The sequence below is a fragment of the Triturus cristatus genome, chromosome 2_2, assembly GCF_964204655.1.
Source record: "Triturus cristatus chromosome 2_2, aTriCri1.1, whole genome shotgun sequence".
NCBI classification, from domain to species: Eukaryota; Metazoa; Chordata; class Amphibia; order Caudata; family Salamandridae; genus Triturus; species Triturus cristatus.
The window spans coordinates 117,987,748-118,009,871 of NC_140582.1; the positions used below are offsets into that span (position 1 = coordinate 117,987,748).

Here is a 22,124-nt window from a genome sequence, read left to right on the forward strand (position 1 = left end):
GAGCCTGTGTGGCTCCACCGTTCTGCATATGGTGTACAGAGCCCCGTGTGCCTCCAACATGGGTGCAGAGTTTATTAAGAAGCCCCAGTGAGGCCTCCGAGGGCACAGCCGGGCCAGGGCCCGTTTTTGCCTATTTGATCAGAGGGCACAGTGAGTGCCAGGCCTGCAGGTGTGACCCACAGCTGTGCAGCACTTAGTGCGCAGTTTAGGCCTCCTTCTTGAGATTCATAGCTACCCAGCAAGTAGTGGGCAGCTGCAACGTTTAGGTTTGTGCAGTGGCGCACCCTTGACTTTCGCTGCATTGGCAGAATCCCTGACTCTTTGGACATAGGGCATTTGAGCCCCTTTTTGAGATGGCCAGTTGGCCAGGGGGACTGCTAGAATTGTAGGGCGCCAGGCCCTAATGTGATTGTGGTGCTAGGAAATGTACTGTGTGTAGTATGTTTTATGCACCCTGTTTGATACCTCTAAACTGTGGTTTATGATTATGAGGTTGTTCTGCATACTATGGTTAGGCTGGAGATTATTCTCGACTGTGTTTTATGCCCCTAATGTGAGTTATGCTTAGGAGGCTAGGGTCTAATGTGTTTTAGACTTAAGAGAGGATTGCATAATGTGTTTATGCTGGTGAGGTTGGCGCAGAATGTAATTCGCGCCTGATGTAGTTTATGTTACAGGCTGATGCTAAGTACAGTGGTTACCAGTAGTTACTGGTTGTGTTCTCGGTTTATGATAAGTTCTACATTTACTAAGTTCACTTTGTGATGGTACTGACAGTGGTCCAGTTGGCCCTGTCAGGTGTAAATAATCCCTTGTAAATATTGCCCAGTGCCAGTTGGCACAGTGTATAATATGTGCTTACTATTCTAATGTGTTATGATAATACAAAGGCTATTTTTATATATATAACCTTGTGTGGAGTTCCTTTTGTGGTGTGCCTGGGATGTTGTTGCTGGGTGCGTGCGCAAATGCTTTACACATTGCCTTCGGGATAAGCCTGACTGCTCGTGCCAAGCTACTAAGGGGGTGAGCAGGGATTATCTTTGGCGTGTAACTCCCTTGCCCTGACTAGAGTGGTGGTTTCTGCCTGGCTTTGGCGCACGCCTTAGCCAACCAGAAATCCCATTTCTAACAATAAGATTTCAGCTAAGTGCAGAACAATTGAAAATGAATACTGCATTGACTTGCTATTTAACTTTTTTGTAGTTACACCGTGCCCCTTTCTTTACTGCTCCTATTAAATCCAAATAATTTAAATATTGTTTTAGCCTCTGAAGGCTATTTATTCACATATCATTTGGTCTAGTTATCTTGAAGTTGAGGCAGCGCCGCTTCTGAAAGCCACAGGGCTTGTTCTGCTACCATTAAAGCTTATTGGTGAGTACTCTACCTTCTTACTACAGAAACACCTTGAATGATACAATGTGTCATGTATTGTACTTCGAGGAAATGAACTTTTCACCCTTGTACTAGTTCATATTAATTTACATGTTCTCTACTACTGTGTTTTACACATGCACTGTGCTACGATCTATGGCCAACAAAAACAGTCAAGGAACAAATCTGAGGGAATACCACGCTAAGGATGCTAATTTCCTTCACGCTCACTCTAAAAGATATATAATGTATGCCACTTGGCCAGGTCCGTGCCAATATGGGATCTAAGTGCTGGTCCTGTTGTACAAGTTACTTACCTTCGGTAACGATGTATCTGGTAGAGACGATTCTAGCCGCAGATTCCTTAAAGTGGAATTATCCCTAGGCGTGAGACTGGACCCGGAAAACTTTCTTGCCCAGCGTCGCTGCGTGCCGGGGGGGTGGTACCACATGACTCCGCCCGATGTCCTCCGCGGGCGTGACGTCAGGGAGGTCACATAAGCCCCACCCCGGCGCACTGACGCCAGTTTGCTTCGGATAACTTTTTCCACGCCACAACGCGGAGCCATCCCAACAAAACTGAGGAGAGCGTGGGGACAGTGTGCGAAAAAAACAGGGAAACAAAAGAGAGAGAAACAAAAGGTGAGAAACATCACCAGGTGGCACCAAGGCACCAGAAGGCGACAACAGCAGACCAGAGCAGGAAAAGAGCAGAGCACCACTCTGAGGAACAACTGTGCAAGCCAAGGCGAAAGCACCAGGTGGCAGTAAAGCACCAGATGGCCAGAGCAGCGAAGCCAGAGCAAAAAAAGCACCAGCACCACTCAGTGGAACCACCTCGCAAGCCAAGGCGAGAGCCATCCTGGAAGCACAAGCATGTTAAAACGCTGTGACAGAAAGAGAGAGAGTCTGCAACCACAACCACAAAGGGAAGGGCCACAAGCCCGCAACAGAGGAACAACAGCAATCCATTCCCAGACTACACTGCCATGGATGGCCATACCGCCTGAAAGGAGTAGGAGGTCAAATGACAGGTAAAAGAATCCCCAACGAAGACCGGGTGGGGATCAGAAACTTTAACAACAGAGGGAAAGAGCAAAAGCAGGCCCTCACGCTGGAGAGAAACCAGCTGGAGGGATGCCTGACCAGAAGAAAACGAAGAGGACACCCACAGAAGACAAGCCACCCAGAAGGAGGCGACTGTAGAAATCCAAGCAGAGGGTCCTCGCAGAACGGGGAGGAAGGGCGGGTCGTGATGGAATCTGCCGCTAGAATCGTGTTTACCAGATACATCGTTACCGAAGGTAAGTAACTTGTACATCTGATAGAGACTGCTAGCCGCAAATTCCTTAACGTAGAATAGATACCCTAGCCATACCCAGAAGGGAGGAGGGCCTGCGAGAGCCTCCCCATCAGGCGAGACACAGGACCCCAGTAGGGGACATGTCACAGGGACAGGAAGGGACAGGCCAGGATAGCCTAAGCCAAAACAAGGGAGAACTGCCCAACACCCCGCAGGGGCAGACAGCGCCCAAAAGCCCCAAGGAACACAAGGACCACCTCAAACCCTAGGGAGAAGAGGAAGAACCAGAGGCAGGGCCCACCGTAAGAAACACAGACCTCAGTGCCAGAAAAAGATGAACACCCTTAGCCGCAAGCAGCGGACAAGGCAGGAACGGCTCCACCGCCAAAGCGCAGATGGAAACAAAAGGCAAAGCCCCAGCTGAACCAGAGGCAAGGGCACAAGGGAATACATCAAAGGCCACAAAGTTGGAGTAGAACAAACAGGCCAGCACGGGCATGCGCAGCCAGCAGCAGGCAACACCACGGAACGGTGCACCTAGGACAAGCCCGACGCCAGCCGAAGGCAGATGCCAGGAAGGGCTAGGACACACGAAAGAAGGGAACCAGGCAGAAAAGAAAGATGAAGAACAGACCAAGCTGCCCACCAGAACACAGAAGCCCAGACTGGGCTAGCTACGAGCGAACCAGGAGGACGGAAGGACCTGGGGCAACGCAAGCTGCTTCAAAACAATAAGCAAGAAGATCGCACCTGCGACATACCGTGACGCCAGGGAAAGCAAGGAGCCCGAAGGGCGACCACACCTCCCCAGCACATGACAGAGCTATGTAATAGCTACCATTACCCCACATAGGGTATGTTACGTCCCAAAAAACATGGGAACACCTCTTAGCAGCAGAGGACAAACAGAAAGACCTGCGGAGAAAACCGCAGACAGCCTGCCAATCAGCCAATAAAGAAGACACAGAAGGCCCAAGCTCAGGACCTACACAGGTTTACTAAAAGCCAAAACCACAAAACAAAAAAGGGCTGGACCAGCAGCCAACAGCACGAAAGGGCCCACGGAAGGACACTGAAGGCACACCAACCACACAACCGGGACTACTCGTTACTGGGCCCCAGAAAACAATGGGAGAACACCTCCCAGAACACAGACCAGGTCACTGAGGGGGAAAGAGGGGGGAGGAGGAGGGGGGAGGAGGAAGGAGGAGGAGGAGGAGGAGGAGGGCAAAGCCCCGCAAGAAACCTCTGAATGGCAGAATCCGCAGGGGCGTGGAACAAAAGAGCGCCATCAAAGGGAAGGTCAACCAGCCGTTCTCTAACGTTCTCAGGGAATACACTATCCCGGAGCGGCGGTTCTTGAAGCCTTCCGCGGGGAACGGGCGCGGTGATGACACCGATCTGGACATGTGTGCCGAAAGGAGTTTCATCCTGCGCTCCAGCCGGGACTTCGGCTTCATTTGCTGACACGCCTCGCAGTCCGTGGAGTCGTGGTGCTCCCCCAAACACCACATACAGATGGGGTAAGGATCCGTCGCCAACATCTGGCACGCGCAAGACGAGCACGTCTTGAAGCCCGAAGGCATTCGCACATTGTTCTCAAGAAAAACACTGAAAGCAGAAAAAGAAGGCCTGAAACAGGCCAGGAACACAATTCGGATCTGCGTTGCACGCGGAAAAGAAGAAAACTGATGTCAGCTCGCCTGGGTGGGGCTTATGTGACCTCGCTGACGTCACGCCCGCGGAAGACATCGGGCGGAGTCGCGTTGTACCGCCCCCCCCCCGGCGAGCAGAGACTCTGGGCAAGAAAGTTTTCCGGGTCCAGTCTCACGCCTGGGGATAATTCTACGTTAAGGAATCTGCGGCTAGAAGTCTCTATCAGATGGCACTTGTCAAGCACACTTTCACTTTGTGATGCTGATCCCTAGATATTTGATTAATGATTTGGCCCAACTGATTGGGCAGCTCCCTTTGAGTCCCAAAACGTTCTCCCAAGAGATAAAGGTGTTCAAAATCTTGGTACTTTATTTTAAAGCTTGACATTTTCTAAAATCTTTCCAGGCTTTCCATCATGGTGTTAGGCACTCTTACAAACAGAAGCACATCCTCTGCAAAAAATATTTATTTTATGATTCATACCTCCAAACGATATTCCCTTTATCTCAGCTAGAGGCTCCACTGTCAAGAAGAAAAGGAATGGTGACATGGGCATCCCCATCTTGTTCTCCTCTACAGATCTGGTTCAGCGAATTAGGGTAGATCTTTGTCCAACTTGTTTTTGAGCAATTTAGTGAAGATTTTAGGATCCGCTTTTCACAAGGCTATAGATCTTTAACATTTATATTCTTCTGGGTCCTTTCTCAACTAACTATTAAAGTAATCTCAGCATCATGCATTGCAAGTATCACTTATGTCCCCACAGGAGGAGTTGAACAGATCCATCAGTGTGCAATAAGGAGGCTCGCAAATTCCATATAAAATGTGGCTGTAAGTTGATCAGGGACTATTGCCTTGTTTGAGTGCATCGGTTTTATGATGTGAACTTCCTGTGCTTCAATGGGCTTGTTCAGCTCAGCCTTCCACTGTGGTATGACAGCAGCTGTTCAAGGTATTGAGAGATGCCTCCTTGATCCACTGCCTCTGCACCCAATAAGTACCTGTAGTAAAAAGGAATAGGTCCTGCTTCAACATCTGGTCTGTCACTGGCGCACCACGGGGGTTCACAATTTCATTGTGAATACGCTGGATCTTTGTGGCTCAGTGCCTACAGCCTACCTGCCTTGTTTCCTTTTTCATAAAAGGTCTGATTTAGGCAGAGTAATGCATATTCATCTGTATTAGGCTTTAGAATTTGCATTTGGCTACTAAACATTGAGAGTGCACTGGTTTGTTTTTGGATGGCTTCCTTTGTTTTTTTGTTACACCTCGTCTGGTTCTTCGAGCAGGTTTATCTCCATGAGACTTTCTTCCCTACGAGCCTTAGCTGTCAGGGTTATGGCTGATTTGTTTTGTTTTTTGTAAAAAAAAAAAAAATTAGTTTCAGTATAGAAGATTTTATCCTGTCCTTTGATTTGCTCATTTGCGTTTTTCCATTGTAAAGTTTGCTTGGGCACATATACGACGAGGAATGCTCAATGAGGCTTGATTGGTTTAGGTTCTAGTAGGAGCACTTCAGTGGTTTAATTTTAATATTATTTGACACAGCTCATATACGCAGTCAGTCAGAAAAGAGAAAGATAATTAGGAAATGAATTTCTTCAATCCCTTCCCTTGATTGGCATGAACTCAAACAAATGCACATTCTGCATCATTAATACAATCAGAGCTTTTCTTCAAGTGTGTTTTGGAAAGATTTCATTTTAAAACCATCAGAGACTATGTCCATTTGTAATGAAGTCAACAGTGGACTAGTCAGATCTCAAGTCTACAGACTACTTTCTATTAAGTTTACTTGTTAAGTCTGTTTTGTGTCTTGTTCGCTACAGACTTACATTTTTCAGTCAGTTACCATATGAAAATTGTTCAAAGTGTGTGTTGAAAGTCAGACAACAGACTTAGTAGAAAGGATGCCTTCCTTAGGACAACATTTGCTTGTACAAAAACTTTTTTTCAAATTGTTCAAAGTCAGACAACAGAATTAGTAGAAAGGATGCCTTCCTTAGGACAACATTTGCTTGCACAAAAACTTTTTTTCAACACAAAATTGCAGAATGAGACATTTTTTATGATTTTCCTTGTTGCTTTTATTACAAGCATATAATCTTAATTGGCAAAACACTGAATACAAGCTTCACTGGAAAAAAACAAAAAAAATTGCCTCCCACAAAGAAATGCTTTTTTCAAACAAAGACTATCAATAGTACAAAAATTACAGAGCAACAGAAAAGGCATTAAAAAATGTAAACTTTCAAATAAAAACTAGCTGAAATTGCTCACCCTAATGTGATAGTTTTCATTTTTTTTGTCAATAATTACAATCACATACTTAAGGGAAAAAGGCGTAGTGGTTGCACTGGATGCAATGGCTTTTAGTACCTTTACCGAAAGGGACAGACCATGTTTCTAATTGATCTTACGAAGACGAGGTAAGATAAATTTTAAAACACTGTGCACCACCAGTACAGAGAGGTTATATTTGAGTTAAACCAATGCTATTGTTTTCAGGTAAGACTAAAACAAAATCGGCCTTAATGCAAGTTTTCTTTTAATTCTGCCACTCACCTAAAAGTAACTGGCATATGTTCTTGACTATTACAATCAGAGTTCAGTCATCACATAGCTGCGCATACACTTCTTGGCTACGGTGTCACCTTCCTTGGTCTCGTTTTCCTTGTGAGAAAAAATACCGACTAAAATGTGTCAATGAATTTGACTAATCAAATCTTAACATGGACGGTGGCATGTGTGTGAGGTGCCAATAACTTGGCATTACATTTTGTATACAACTGAAGGAGACTATCATGGAAGTCCAATGTATATGGTTGCTGAAACATAGAAAGAGATATTGAGGAGGAGGAGGGAAGTCAAACACTGCTTGGCAGAAATGGGCCAATTTTGGCTGTGCAGCTTTTTTCAATTTCTGCGTGGCCACACACACCTACACTTTCGCAAATATAAAATATATTCCTTATTTTTATTATTTAGATGTCTGTTAGATACGCCTACCAGGAAGATTACTTACATACTTAATTTTTTTAACAACATTTTTGCTAAATGTTTACTAATGTTAGACGTGCTCCACTCTGTAACCAGCTTTTTACCTCTGAATGAGAAAATGTCTTGAGAGGAGAATATTGAATGCGGTATTCCGCTTTATTACAGTAGCAACGATGCAAAATCAAAATTGAGAATTTTCTTTTATTGTTCAATAACAGGAAAACAACTTTGTTTACCTCTCTTTAAGCTGGCGTTACTGATCTAGGCTGCCTTTCCTTTCCTCCTCTGATGTCAATTCCTATTTCAGTGGCTGTAGGCAAATCACAAAAGTCTATGTATGAAATACATACAAAAATGTATTTATAAGATAGACTGAAGGTTTGTCACTTGGGAATTTATTAGTAGTTACAACATTAAATGTAAGGGACATTCTATTTTTGGCAAAATAGTCTGCTTTATAAGAAATAGCCAGAATGTATCTGCATGGGAAGATCTTATAATAAATAAAATAAAAAGATATCCCATGCCCTTTTTTTTTTACTGCCACAACAACACTGGGAAACAATTAAACTGCATGCTCATTATGGTTTCCAAAAGGCAAACAAGAAACATTTCTCAACCTCAGATACAAGACTAGATATGTCATAGTTGCTAATTCAGTCTTCTAAATAATTTAATTGAAAGCACAAATCAGACTACCATTATAAATGCAAAGCCAACTGTAGTTCAAGGTAAAAAGGAATAAGCAATCGTGAGATTTCATAGTCTGGATAGTGTTTACTGCTTGTTTACAGCGAAATTGTAAAATGACTTTCCCTAAACAAATTCTGCAATTAAAAAAATATATGGATGTCTTGTGTTTTTTCTGATGTGACCACAAATATTCTGCTGGTATAGTTTAGTATTGACCAGAAAGACCAAGAAAGGTGGTATCACCTTTATGCCCAACACCTCTTATATGCCCTTTCTAGTGAACATATACAGTGTATTTTGGGATGTTAACAAACAATCACATGCCTTTGAAAAAAGACAAACATGGATATCAGTTTACAATAATGTTCACTTCTGAAAGATGTGAAGACCATGGCTTTTAGAAGTTTTACTTAGAGTTCTTCAAAACTATTATCTCAATTGTAAGCAAGACTTTTCATATTGCATTTTTGATGCATATATTATGCATACCATATATGCAACCTGGTTGACTTGAAATCAAAATATTTTACTTACAGAAATGTTCATATCAAATTAGAATTTCAATTTTACTTCCAGATTTATCAGCTAGAAATCAATTATTAGTTAAACTTATCCAAGGATTAAACTCTAGATGAAGAAAATAGCACCATCTTCACTGCAGTCTATTGTTTCACCTGGTCCCATTGTCCAAAGGATTTAGCATAGCTTATCTTGCTATACAGCCACACAAATAAATAACCTGAGGTGAGATGGTACACAAAGGTACCAGACACAAAAATGGCACACACAAAATTCTTGCTATTTGTGGATAAAGGAATATTAGCAAATTTGCTTTTCAAATTGCTATTTAATAGCAAATTTAGTTTTTAAATATTAGTGGTAATAGGTACACCATTTCTCACAAAGATGTTTAAAATGTCTTAATGTTCAGTCTTTCATTTCTCTCTCAATGTCAATCAGAAATCTACCTGAAAGTATTCTCAATATGGGTAAATACATCCCCAGCTGCAATGTACTTCTGTGCCTTATCAATTTATTTTTCATCTTTATTGCACAAAAGCATCTATAATGCTTTTTTTCCACATTAAAGAAATAATACAACTACTCAACATGTCAATGAAAAAAACAGAAGAAGCTTGTAAAATATCACACAATTTCGTTTTATATGCCCGTAAATAAAGCTGGACCACTGAAACCAAAATGTTTGGATGGTAAAATAGATAATTGGCTTAAAATAGAATAAATAATTTTATAAAGTTAACTTTCTTTAAACCTCCCAAAATCCTATTTAAATTCAATATTATATATTCTGTCTGAACTCTATTTTCAATAAGAACTATTTCTAGAGAGAGTGAAATTCTGGATAACTTGTCTTCTTGCTGTTGAAAATAACACAAGATACAGTTTGTGGCGGTGATGAATCCGCTCAATTATTTGTAAATAGTACTCCACAGCGACAGCACCTTCACTTATAAAATACAGACTTTAAAAAAAAGTAGACGCTCAGAAAAGGATCTAAGGCAAAGAAAGTAGGAGGAGCGTGGCTCATACACTGAAGGAAAACATAATACCGTATCACTTCTCTGCCTAGTCAATTTGCACCTGTAAACAATCAGCCTGTGGAGCTTCTGGGGTAAGTGTGAGGGGATACAATAGTAGATGTGCCTCTCAGAGGCTTCATAGTGTCAGCAACACAAAGTCATATGTAGCTCTGGCCTACCAGGCTGCACAAGGTTTAACAGGGAAATAATGCAGGAACAGCACCATGGGGGAAACAGTTTCTGTAGTGAAGAAATTATGACAGGGTAACATTTTAGAAAAATATGAACTTTTTACTGCTGAGGTTTTGTCAGGTCAACATATTTTATAAAAACGCACTTAAACAGTTATGACGAATGACCAGTTGCAGGTGGGAATACTGGCTTCAATTTGAGCTACATGTCTGTAAGGCGACATTCTAGATACTGAAGAACATTTATTATAGCACCATAGCAAAATTCAAGTGATCCCACAGAACTGGTACAAACTTTCAAATATTTTCTTTTCAGTGATGTGTATTATGTTGAAGTTAAGCCTGAAATGTATAAAGTTGAGTTTTACCCAAGAGTAGGTTTATTTCTACTGTATTTTAGGGTTTGTATGTTTCTCTCAGCTATTTGCTATTCAGGAAAACATCCAGCACCTTCTGTCAAGACTCAAAACAATTTAGAGAAGTGACATAGTAAACAAACGTTTCAGGTCACCAAGCTATTTGTGTGCATATCTATAGAAATAGTCTACCTCAAAACATATATCCAACTGCTACTACATCTCAGAGTGGATTACACACATCCGTTTCTGAAACCGGAAAGATGCAGCACAGTGAGGCGGTGCAGCTTGTGATCAGCTTAGGCCACCTTTGTATCCAAGTCTCCATTTTCAAACACAGGAATAGGGGGCACACCTGTAAATTAAAGGTTCCTCACTGGCTACTGATACTCTTACACCACGTTGCACATGATAGTGCAAAGAAGGCGTAGTTAAAAAGTCTCATATCTTAATGCTTGGAGGTTGGTGAAGGTGACAGCAAACAGCCCAGAGGAACATTTCACAAAAGGGGGCACTTCATTGGACAGAAGCGGGGTCAGGAATTCCCTGCAATAGTTCAGACAATATAATTTCTAGTTCTGTTCAGATTTCTTTTGATAAGCTTTTAAAGCAGCATACATTTCAATAGTATATGAGGACATTGTGGCCTTGTAGAGTCAATGTTGCACAGAGTAGACAAAAGAGAAGGCCAACACAGCATTGAGGGATACGAAAGGAAAGGGGGACAGCAGCTTGCAGATATCTGGATATGAAACTTCTTTAGAAACATGAACAAGTAGACTTAAGGAAATGTGGTGTCACAGGCATTCTTGACATTTTACACCGCCGCTTGCTACAGAGGTCAACCGGTCCGGGTGTACCTGTAGCAAAGAGATGACTGTCGTTACGCAAATTCCAAACTGTGAAGAATTTCAGCATCTGTAAACTTCGTGCTGGTAGTGTTCGGTTGGGGGATGAGTTATTTCTTTTGTACAAAAAGTATAAATATTCTCCTGTCCAGAAAACTGGCTTTCACATAGTCTCAGAATGTTCTGAAGCAAGCCACTGTTCCTTCGTCTGTGAGAGCCCCACAGTCCACTGGCATAATTCTGCTGGTTTGTGTCACGTGGGAGAAAAAAGGTGCACTAAAGAAGCGACGGATGATAGTCTCTGCAAAAAACCTTGTCCATAAGGACAATAAAGTTCTTACAGCAAGTCCATTTTGGGTCTGTAATGCAGTAGAAGAGGTGCTTTCTATGAAAAGAAAAAACGTAATGAAAAGGATTGTAAACCGAAAGTAAAGGACATTTTTGTCTGCAAACCACGAGCAAGCATGATCTAAAGGTATTTACAAAACAAAGTAGGGGGCACCAACACACCTTTTGAGAGCCTCAGAGCAGAATTTCAAGTAGTACGTATTGGCAACATTCTAAAATTATGCACACCTGACCTTCAGCAAAAACACATGTAGATATATGTTGGTTAGTCGAGTATGGAGATTCTGTAGGGATGAGGGCATGCATGTACAATAAGGAGCACAGCCAATTACAAAATATATTAGGTCCCTCATTTACACTGAGTATAGGAAGCAACGATATGTTATCTGCAATGAAAAGAAAAAAAGAAGGCACCTGATAGTAATGTTCATCTTAAAAGCCACTGTCTCCCAATAGATTTTAAACTATGTTTGAATACTTTTTGTTTTATAAAAGAACACTTAAAAAACAAGGGCTGTGCTCTCAAGATGCAAGTTCACCATACAATGCATCAACCTATCACAGCATTAGAAGTCCATTCCAAGGAATTGAGTGGAATCACAGTTCTAACAGATAGTTCTTTAAAATTGCTCCTCCCTGAGAATCTGCATTAGATCAATGTCTAGATTTCCATCTTCCTGCCCAGTATATTACACCATTTGATTTGCAGAAAAACATTTGGAACCGGAGCTGCAGGGGGTACCCGATCTTGAATAGGACCATATTTAATCTGAAGTGTGTTACAGGTGAATACCTTGCAGGAGCAAGGTGTCACAGGAGACAAGGGTGGGACCGCAATTGGTATTCAGAATTAATGGACTAAGGGTCAGGAAAATGCTGGAGACTACAACAATCAAAAGGAATATGGAGAGCAAAGGCCTCAAGATCCAAGTAGTCCTAGATTTGGCTCCAGAGACCCTGAATGCAGTTACAAAATAAGGGTGGAGGCACATTGGTTACAACCTGCAATATTGTGCATGATATGGGTCAAGAAAAATAGGTATTCTGCGGCCCAGGTTGGTTGGAGCAACTCTTGAAATCTATGCTTCAGCTTCGCATGGTCCCAGAGCAGGTGTAGTGCCTATTGACAGATTCCCTTCTTGGAGGAAATTATTGGGAGTTTTGGTAATAACAGAGATTTAAATAGCCTGTGCTTTTAACATAGATGCAAGTGCGTATCTGCTGAGGTTATCAATATCATTGCTGAACTATTCATCTGGGGTCTGTTTTACATAGGTCAACAACAATCATTTATCCTGCAAAGTGGGATATAAACATTAGCACAACTGTCCGAGCTTTGTCAGAGTAGTTAGAGGTTAAAGGTCTGATTTTTAGATAGAACAATCTAAATAGTGTCTCCAAAAGATTTGTGTGAAAACGTTTATAATTTTGCAATTATGCCAGTGCTCAAAATCTTTTAAATGAGTGTTTTGATCTTCAGCATTTGCCCCTACAAAAGAATGTGACACGAGAAAGAAGCCTGGAAACCAGTGGTACCTATTGCACGCTGCCAAGATCAGTGAACTTAGAGGGCACTATTTTAAAAGCTTTAAGTTAAAGAATTTGAAAATGTACAACAGATATTACAGGCTGAATATAGTATTTTTACATACCAGTACTACCCTTAATATTTCTGAAATTATTTGTTTAAAATAGACAGCGGTCTTACAATGTGGTCCTGTGACTCATGCCAAAGAACTATAATATACTTGTACTTTCCTCTATTTTTAACCACAGACACCATTGTGGCAGTGTCAAGTTCACAGTGGCTATTGCTTCCTACCTAAAAACAGGACATGTGACATCTAGAGGCTCATGGATGGGTTACCACTTACTGGGCATGCATAGTAATCAAAAGAGGTGCACTTAGAAACAGCAAGGAGACAAAAGAGGATTTTTGTGGTTATGGTATTGTTGTGAATTCTTTTTTCTTTTTAAATGGTAGGATGTGCTGTAGGCTGCATAAGATTGTATAAACTATATGTTCTACAGTTAGAAACAAATCATGTTTTTCCCTCTATAAAAGCTGCGATAAATTAAAACAAGTCTTCAATTAATAGCTTGTTATTTATATTTGAGATTTATAAATTCCACCTATTTCCCTGACTTTGGCTATCCTTTTACATTTTATATCAAAAATGGTTTTGGGCACAGACTCTGCTGCTCTCTTCCAAAGGAAAGAAACATGTCGTGAAAAAGTACAGACTTGTTAAGGAGTGGCTAAACTTTCAATTTACATTTGAACTCGTTGAATTCTCAACTTTAATTGAATATTTAATACTTGTACCTTAAATCTCCATCTTGTGACAACGACAAATTTGAGTGTGTGATCTTTGCCGAGAATTTCTTCGTTGCATAATATGTCCAGCTAATGAAAGAAAGTTAAGAAAATGATGGTCTGTAATACAACAGCGATACATATTCAGTAACAAAAATGCATACTGCGAATAGATTTAGGAGACAACAAAACCCTGAAGAATACATACTAAGCCCATTCATTAACTTAATAAAGTACAGAATTATTGTTTAGGAAGCGTACTACTCTTGATACAAAATCAAAACTGCGTAAGTGTTTATAAATCATACTTCTGTGTGCTATTCAAAGAGATGGATAATAAGTAAACCATATTATCACAATATACCATCTGTAAGGAACCATAACACCATTCAGGGTTTGGGCATTTTTACAGATCTTGATTTTTAAATGACTGGAGTCGAGACAGTATGTAGTCATTGAAGCTGGTTAGAAAAGATCTGTATGTCAAAAGTTTTGTTTCGCAATTTGTTTATGGGGTAATGTTACAAGTTAGATACGTCCGGTTCTGCTGGGGTTCTCTGTGTGTGTGTTTCGTTTCAACTACCTCTTTTCAGTTACAGTAATACTACCTTCAACAATCTTTAAGACGACGTTATTTCACTCATTAAGGTATTTATCTTTAAATGTAGACATGAAATATGGTGCAGTCTGACACCCAACTCTGAAGATCTCATGTTTGACTTTTTGTTTTTAACACAGGATGCAAGTCAAATACAGATGCATGGTCTGTCACCCCTGCTCTGTCAAATCAGTTTCCAACCCTTAACTCTGCCCTCCATCTAACTCTGCAATCTCCTATTGCAGTGCAGCTCTTAAACTCATTCCAAAAGCATTCATCTCAATACAACAATTTTCTACTTTTGAGCCTGCTACTGAATCTTCAAATGCGCCCTCGGAAACTGCTTGACATTATGAATATTGTTTCCCACTACTTACGTTGTTAATTTGGGTATCCTCCGAAGCCTTTGGTGCACTATCCAACTCTGTGTTCTACATCGCTATCTTCAATTTCCACTTTCTATCATACATGAAATCCAGCTGTCCTCTCATTTAGTAATGTTTGAATATTGCAAACTTGATAATCTTGCACACCTCCTTCAGAACTCATCATTTCAGTACTTTTCGTTACATTTCAGTCCTTTCTTTTATTTCATTTCCAATATAAAAATTCCCATCCACCTACAAAACTCCAACCTTCTCTTGCCTTCTATATTTTTACAAAACTTCACCTAATTTCTCTCTTATTTCATAAACCTTTTGAGGGTGTGAACAATAAATACTCTTAAAGTGTTGACTCAACTCTTCATATGGTCATGTGATCTATTTTAAGACCATCATGTGATCACTTACCAGTTCAGAACTTACGCAAGTTACCCTCACATCCAATATTGTTCTGGGCTCACTTTGCACTCCTGATCAAACTCTGGCGACTTATCAGTGGTAAACTTTGCGTACGTAGTAGATCTTCATAAAAATGTAACTGTACATACAGGTATACGATATGTAAGAAGCTGCAGTGATCAAATAATTACTGCTCTTAGATCACAGTTATTTGACTTTGAATTCCCTTTGTTTTGGTGCCATACAAAGTCATGTACGTGGCAGTCTTCTAACTCAACACCACTGGTACTAAAACTTTGTGGACTGTGCCCAAACATACAAATGAGCAGTCCATTTCCCCAGCCTATAATGAATGCAAATCAGTCATTTCCTATTTTGAGTTTTTTTTATATTAATTCTTGCATTTATGCTTCCACTTTTTATTGAGTAACATACTGGCTACAAATGTATAACTATTTTGTCTTACTGTCATGCGTCGGGACTCTTCATCCGTCACTAAATTTTATCTATAGCTACAGTTATTGCACAAAAGGCAATAAACTCAACCCTATATATTATAGGGTTTAGCCCGTACCATTTTACATTTTTTAATCATTCGCAGAAATTACATGACTACTGTAAAAGTAAGACTTAATCTGAGGGTAGACCATCAGACTATGTTAAATTCTCACCAGACTCTTAAACGTCAATGGATTTAAATGGGCCATCCACTAAGAAAAAACAAACAGTTCCGCTGACCCAGCCCTGCGTCACTGACAATCTCCAAAAATAAGAATTCCTTCTAGATGTTGCTTTGTTTGATGACGTCTGTTGGGGGTTGTGACATATTGCCATTCACTGGATGGCCCATGCAAATTAAGAAAGCTTCGAAGCACAGTGCTCCCGGTAAAACATCGTGCTTGGTTTAAGCAGCATTTCTCCTAATTAAAGGAAAACAAAAGCTAAATATTTTATTTGCAATTAATGCCCTTAATTAGATGAATACGACAAAGGGCAGCTTCCAACCCAATTCATTTTACAGACAAAATGTCATTGTTAGGCATCGAATTTCAGTAAACATTTCAGAACTGTTGTGTACCAAACCACAAAAGGCGAATTTCTGTGGTATTGTGCTTTTGGGTCACAAACATAACATCTCTACAAATCAAGTTATTTTAATTAAGTTCTTTTACGGAATTTCTTTCTCCTTTTTTAACATATGTTAATAAGTAGCATCAGCAAAAAAAAACATCTCTATGAACCAATTTCTGTTCAGCATTTCAGATATCCCTCATAACAAATACAAGATGAAGTTACCTCATTAAACGACGAAAGGTTAAGTTTTTTGGCAATGAACTTCTTTAAATGTAAGACTGTTGCCTGTGCGGAGCATCGAATCCATTTTCGTTTCAATCCTCTTAATTTACTGCTGTTGCATTCTAAGCAGATGCTAACCTGCACATGAAAAGACCTGGTTAGGAAAGATTCAAGTCGCCATCTTCACGCAAATGCCGGAGCAAGTTTACTGTTTTTAGTTACTGATGCAAGTTGGATTAGTGACCAAAATGGAGAGCCCGGAGCAATACGGGAGAATGCGGAAGCAACAGAGAAGGCTGGGTGGTACGAATGAGAAAGTAATGTGGGGGACACTGGGTAGGACGGACGGAAATGAAAAGAACACAAAGAGGGTTAGGGAAGACAGGGAAGCAACGCAGGAGGAGTGGGAGATGATGGGGAAGAGCACACGTGAGTGCAACAGGGAGAAGGCGGACAAAAGAGCAACGCAGGGGGAGAAAAGTACATTAGGGTAAATAATCTATGCTCCAGGGGAATGACAAACAGAAGAAGCAGAAGCAAACCCTTCAAATAAGGAGCAAGCAAATAAAATTGACAACATAGCCAACCAATGATAAGCAACAGAATGACCCAAAGCCACTCTAATTAATGCTATTGGACACAACAGGTCTTTGAGAACATCTAAAAGTTGTAGGTGAATATAAAAATGATTTGATTTGATTATCCCTCCACAAACAGTAGATCAGGTGGTAAAGCACAATGCAATCTGAAACCAGATACAGGGCAATTATTCCACGCTATACCACAACACGCCAATATATGATGAGAAGCAAATAGTGATTTTATTTCTCCGTAACTTGCATTGAAGTGCCGGATACTTTAGAATGTGAATATAACATATTTAGCTTAAAATGTCAAGAGTGCTGGCATATTTATGTTAAAATTGATGACAAAAGAAGTAGCTTGGCCGAGATGAGCCTTTTGAAATATGGCAAGCTTAAGGTTAAGCCTTAAAACAGCTCCTGTGAATGGTCAGAGAGTACTGTCAGACCACTGTCCAGAGGACCACGGGACAAGCAGGAGCTACTGGGCCCCACCATGGGGGTTGAGGCCTTTTACTCCGGATGTCCCGTGGGCCGACCTACTATGGATTCTGAGCAACTGGGCCAAGTACCACTTAAGCACTTGACTCAGAAATAGCGTGGTCCAAGCAGTCCAAGGCTCCCGCAGAGAGGTGGGGTCCCCCTGAGGTCAGAGCTCTAGTGTTTCATAGGCAGTTCCCTGTATCTCACTCCCTCCTCACTCTAGCGATAGTGGTTACTCCCCATTCAATATAGGCAACACTGAGGTAAGCCCCACTAGTAGTCTGACTCCCGAGAGTCTACTTCGACTATTTTAAATTCGAAAGTGTTTCAGTGCAGCGGCACCATCTAGAAAGCAAGTTCCCCCGGGTTCGACTGGCCTGAATTCAGTCTTACCCACACATGCAGGATTACAGCGTCTGGAGTCCCTGAGTGTGCCTCCTCCCTCCTCTGCATGCACTGAAGCAGCAGCGGCTGGTTCAGGTGTGTTCCCTGCATGCAGCTCCTGCAAATTGTACTCCAGGATCCCGGCGTTCCTCGCATGCGATCACGCACTGGAAGCAACCTGAAGTTCCTTGAGGCTCTTCCGTGCAGAGTAAGTCTTTGGTCCGTCCACGGTGGGGGGGAGGTGATCCGAAGTTTCTGATGCTGACCCCCTCCACCCCAGATAGGTGCGTTGGGGTTCTCACAGTGGCATCACACCTCTGGTGACGTTCTGTGTCAGGTTTCTCTCCCTGCTAGTTCAGGTGACTCCTGGCAAACAGGATCACTGTATCTCTACTGTACACAGGCAGTGAACCGATCGACACAGCAGATGTCTGCACGGTGGCCCCTCATACATGGTCGCAGGCTCTTTACGGTGAAAGCATTATGGCCCACTCCACACATCAATCAGTCCTGATATAAGGAGTCACCACTCCCTCACTGCACATGAGCTATAGCCCAATCGGCAAGGCAATTATTACTGGTCACTCGGTGGTAGCCCCTATTGGCATATGGGGTCACCAATGTCTCCATGCACATAAGCTCTGGTCCAATTGGCACAGCGATATCCACGGCTTACTTCACGGCAGCCCTCCTTTGGCATACAGGGGATCGCTTACTTTGTCCTGCACTTGGGCAACAACCGGATCAGTGCAGCCGCTGGCTCTTGACACCTTGCTCAGAAAGTCCACTCAACAGGATTCCCCACTGGTCCTCACCCTTCCCTTCAACATGCTCGGCTTCCTCACAGGACACACTGGTCTTGGCAATCAGGCAGACGCTGGTGCTTCAGGCTCCAGAGCAGGTGGTTTCGGATTCCCAGGGTGATGTCCCCTCACACAGCAGGGAGACTAGCAGGCCTTGGCCCCCAGTCCTGGTCACAGGCAGAAGTCCTGCAGTGGTTCTCCTAATCACACTGCCCAACTGGCTGCTTGACGTTGACAACTGCTGGGGTCTCAAGCTCCCCTCTTATATCCCATTTCCAGACACCCAATGTGATTTAGGGTCTGAGTCTTTGAAGTTTATGCTTGGGGTATGCTTCCTTTTGGAGTGTCCTCTCCTCTCTCTTCATCTAGAAGGCACTCTGTCACAGTAGGAGTTACTCCAAAGCAGGCAGTCCACAACACACACCATGGGAGTGACTAGAGTTCACATCGGGATGTCAGCCACAGTCGCATGTACATCAAATGGTTACCCCAGGGCCTCATCGCTACTCTTCATGATCTCTTATCAGCCCCATCTCCTTCGTGAGATGGGCCGAGGCCCCTTCCTTGTGACCTCTCTCTGAATCTAAGAGCACCCTTTGAAGTGTACGGGGGGCGGGGGTTGAGTCTGGCCCTCTCCTCTCCAGTGTGTCCCATCCAGCTTACAGAAATGCAGAATGCAGTCAAATCTGTCTACCTGCTCTCCATGTCTCATTGTGCAGCCATGGGTGTCCCAAAATGGGACCCATAGTCTGCCATGCACTGTACACTTCACATGCACACATACACCCAGCACATGTATAAACATACATGCACTACATCCTGCATGTACTATACTACTCCCAGGCACACATACATTCAGTACATACATTTAGCATGCACACACGGCACAGCACTACATCTTTCATGTACTTTACCACTCACAGGCATCCATACACCCAGCACCTACAGTCAATATGCACGCATAGCACAGTACTGCATAATACCCTTCCCAGGCAGACACAAACCTAGAGCAGATATACCACTCTTGCGCTACGCAGCACTCCACATCAATCTAATGTAGGCCATGGGTGAGTTAAACACACAGCAGCAAAACTTTGAATGAGTGAGCCTGGAGGTCTTACTCAGCGACAAGTTAAAAAGAACCTGTTCGCTCCTACAGATCACTACATGGTATGCTGAACTAGCGCACTCCAGCAGTAGCTTTTCACCACTATGAGGATAGCGCTTTGGGTGCCCCTCCTGGTCCAACAAGACTCCAATCCACGAGATGGGCCTACGTAATGGTGCCCATGCATGATCAGTGTTTGCCTACGACTACAAAAATCAGCATTAGAGAGACAGACATCAGTACAGTTGAGGCACTCAGTACAGTTGGGGCACTCAGGACAGGGGCGCACATCCGTACCATGCAGAGGACTTTCCGTCCCAACAAGAACGCAAGCGGGAATGCATAATTTGCAGTCCTGGTCACCTTAGGCCCTGCAGCTGGACTGATTAATCCAGACTTTCTACACAGCAGATTCTCACAAGCAGGGGCATGAATAAGAAGTAGGCAAATGAGAGTGGCAGGCAAGGTAAGCAATGAGTGGGCTCAAAGCCCCTCTATATTCTTGGTAAGCCACATATGTCTTGCAAGAGACAGCGAATGTTCTGTTGTGCAGATTCAGCCTAAAAAGCAGTAGAAACAATGAAAGAGGTAAGATTGCCCACAAAGGAAATAATATTCCAATAATTATCTTGTGAGTTTGATAAAAATGAAAAAGTTACATGTGTCACAGCTAACTACAGAGATTTGTATAGGTGAAATCATGAGACAAATCAAATAATTAAATCCACAGTATATAAGTAAAGGTTCAATAAAGTACCCAGCAAACATTAGCAAAAAAGGCAAGGAATCGGAAAATGTATCCCAAAGAATGTCAAATTCCCAAGACGCACGGGAATATATCTGAGACAAGCCAAATCAAATTCTCTAGCTAGGGGGATCCCAAACGTAGCACATACCTGTTCATCCATTCGATGGTAATCGTGATCTTCCTCTTGTTTTTCTTCCGGCGTCTCCTTATGTGTGTTCTCCTCTGGCTTTGTTTCACCTACAATAAGTATACATCAGACTCTTAGACATGCAAAATAGCAAATTAAATATCAATTATTCTCAGAACTGTGGGTGTCGGAGGACTCAAATGTGATCTAAGTTAATTCAAAGTTGCAACTGCAAGCCATGATACAAGGTTCGCTGGTGTCACTAGTAAATTTCACCCTCTTGACTTCAGTACAGGAAGGAAAATGTTACATAGTTTCCTTCGTCCCCAGTTGTGACTAAGTATCCAGTAGCAGCTGGTGCTGTGAAAGAGTGGCGAGCAAGGTGGGTTTTGGGGGGGGGGGGGGGGGGAAGGGGGTAAAATAAAAAAATACAATTTTAATAAACTTACCTGCAGCAAGCCACGTCACGCTCGTCTGCTCCTCTTCTTGCAGGCACAGATCCGCCGTGGCCAATCCTGATGCTGCTCTCATGTCATGAGAGCAGCGTCAGGATTGGTCTGAGCGCTGAGGATTTGCACTCCCCGGGAGACTGCGAGCCTGTGTCTGCTGTCTCTAACCCTGCAACTAGGCTGGGTTGGAGACAGCTTCAGTGCGCATGATGGTTTGGCCAGCCTGATACGGCCGGCAAAACTGTCATGCGCACTGATCAGTGCACTACCACTCCTCCTGCGCCTGTCGTCCCACATGGCCCAGCCCCCAAAGACTCGGCAAGAAAGGAAAACTAAAATGATAATAAAACGTGTATTATAGTTTTATTTTTTCCTTTCCTGCCATTTTGAGGCAGTTGGCAGGGGGTGGGCGACGACCCTTCGCCATAGCGGAGGAGCTGTGGCTGTAAGTACCACTGAGAAAGACATTCGGATATGAAGTGAATGTGTGCCTCCTCCAAGGTTCCACATCCACTCAGTAAGCACCTTATAATTAGCTTTACTGTGAAAGTTCATTCAGTGGATTCTGGGTTTTAAGTTTAATGGATAGAGTGCGCACAGAAAAAGCACCTCTAAATAATGACTATACTCTGCACACTGCAAAGTGCTACTGAATCCGCAGCGCACAAAACACAGCACCACATCCAATTTCTTCAGTTTTTTCCAATAGCTTTGCGATGACCGCTCAGTCAATTTAAAGCACATGGTGAATTGGTGAAGCTGTCTTCATTGTGCACCGAGCTCCCATCAGGGAACAGCAAGAACCTTTTAGAGATAAGTTGTTCAGAGTTGCACAAAGGATTCCTATGGGCCTCATTTAAGAAATAAATCTCTGCACTTTAATGATGCGTACCTTGCTGCTGATTGGCAACTAAAACACGAACCTTAAACTGTGTGTATAAACCTGCCTGCGTTGCAGTCAAAATCTGTACTGCTGTGTCCCGCAATGTGTATAATTTATTTCAAATTATTGGCAAGAAAGCACAACTTATCCAGACATCTGAATATATTAAGGCAAAAAGAGCATTTTTTAAATTCCGTCTAACAAAGTCGTCCAGAATGTCAGTTACTTCTTATTCAGACTCTGTTACACCTT

At 42.4% G+C, this 22,124-nt stretch overlaps 1 protein-coding gene across 2 annotated transcripts in view; it reads right to left on the reverse strand.

Moving 5' to 3' along the window:
• Positions 1-6,398: 6,398 nt before the first annotated feature.
• Positions 6,399-22,124, reverse strand: part of PCGF3 (polycomb group ring finger 3) — a 326,964-nt gene continuing 311,238 nt past the window's right edge. For both annotated transcript variants that reach the window (XM_085641122.1, XM_085641123.1), the window contains 4 exons: positions 20,562-20,650; positions 16,307-16,444; positions 13,640-13,720; positions 6,399-11,350 (listed from right to left, as the gene is read on the reverse strand). In XM_085641122.1, the coding sequence (XP_085497248.1) occupies positions 11,303-11,350; positions 13,640-13,720; positions 16,307-16,444; positions 20,562-20,650 (356 nt within the window). In that variant the 3' untranslated portion in view covers positions 6,399-11,302. The remainder of the gene's footprint in view (positions 11,351-13,639; positions 13,721-16,306; positions 16,445-20,561; positions 20,651-22,124) is intronic.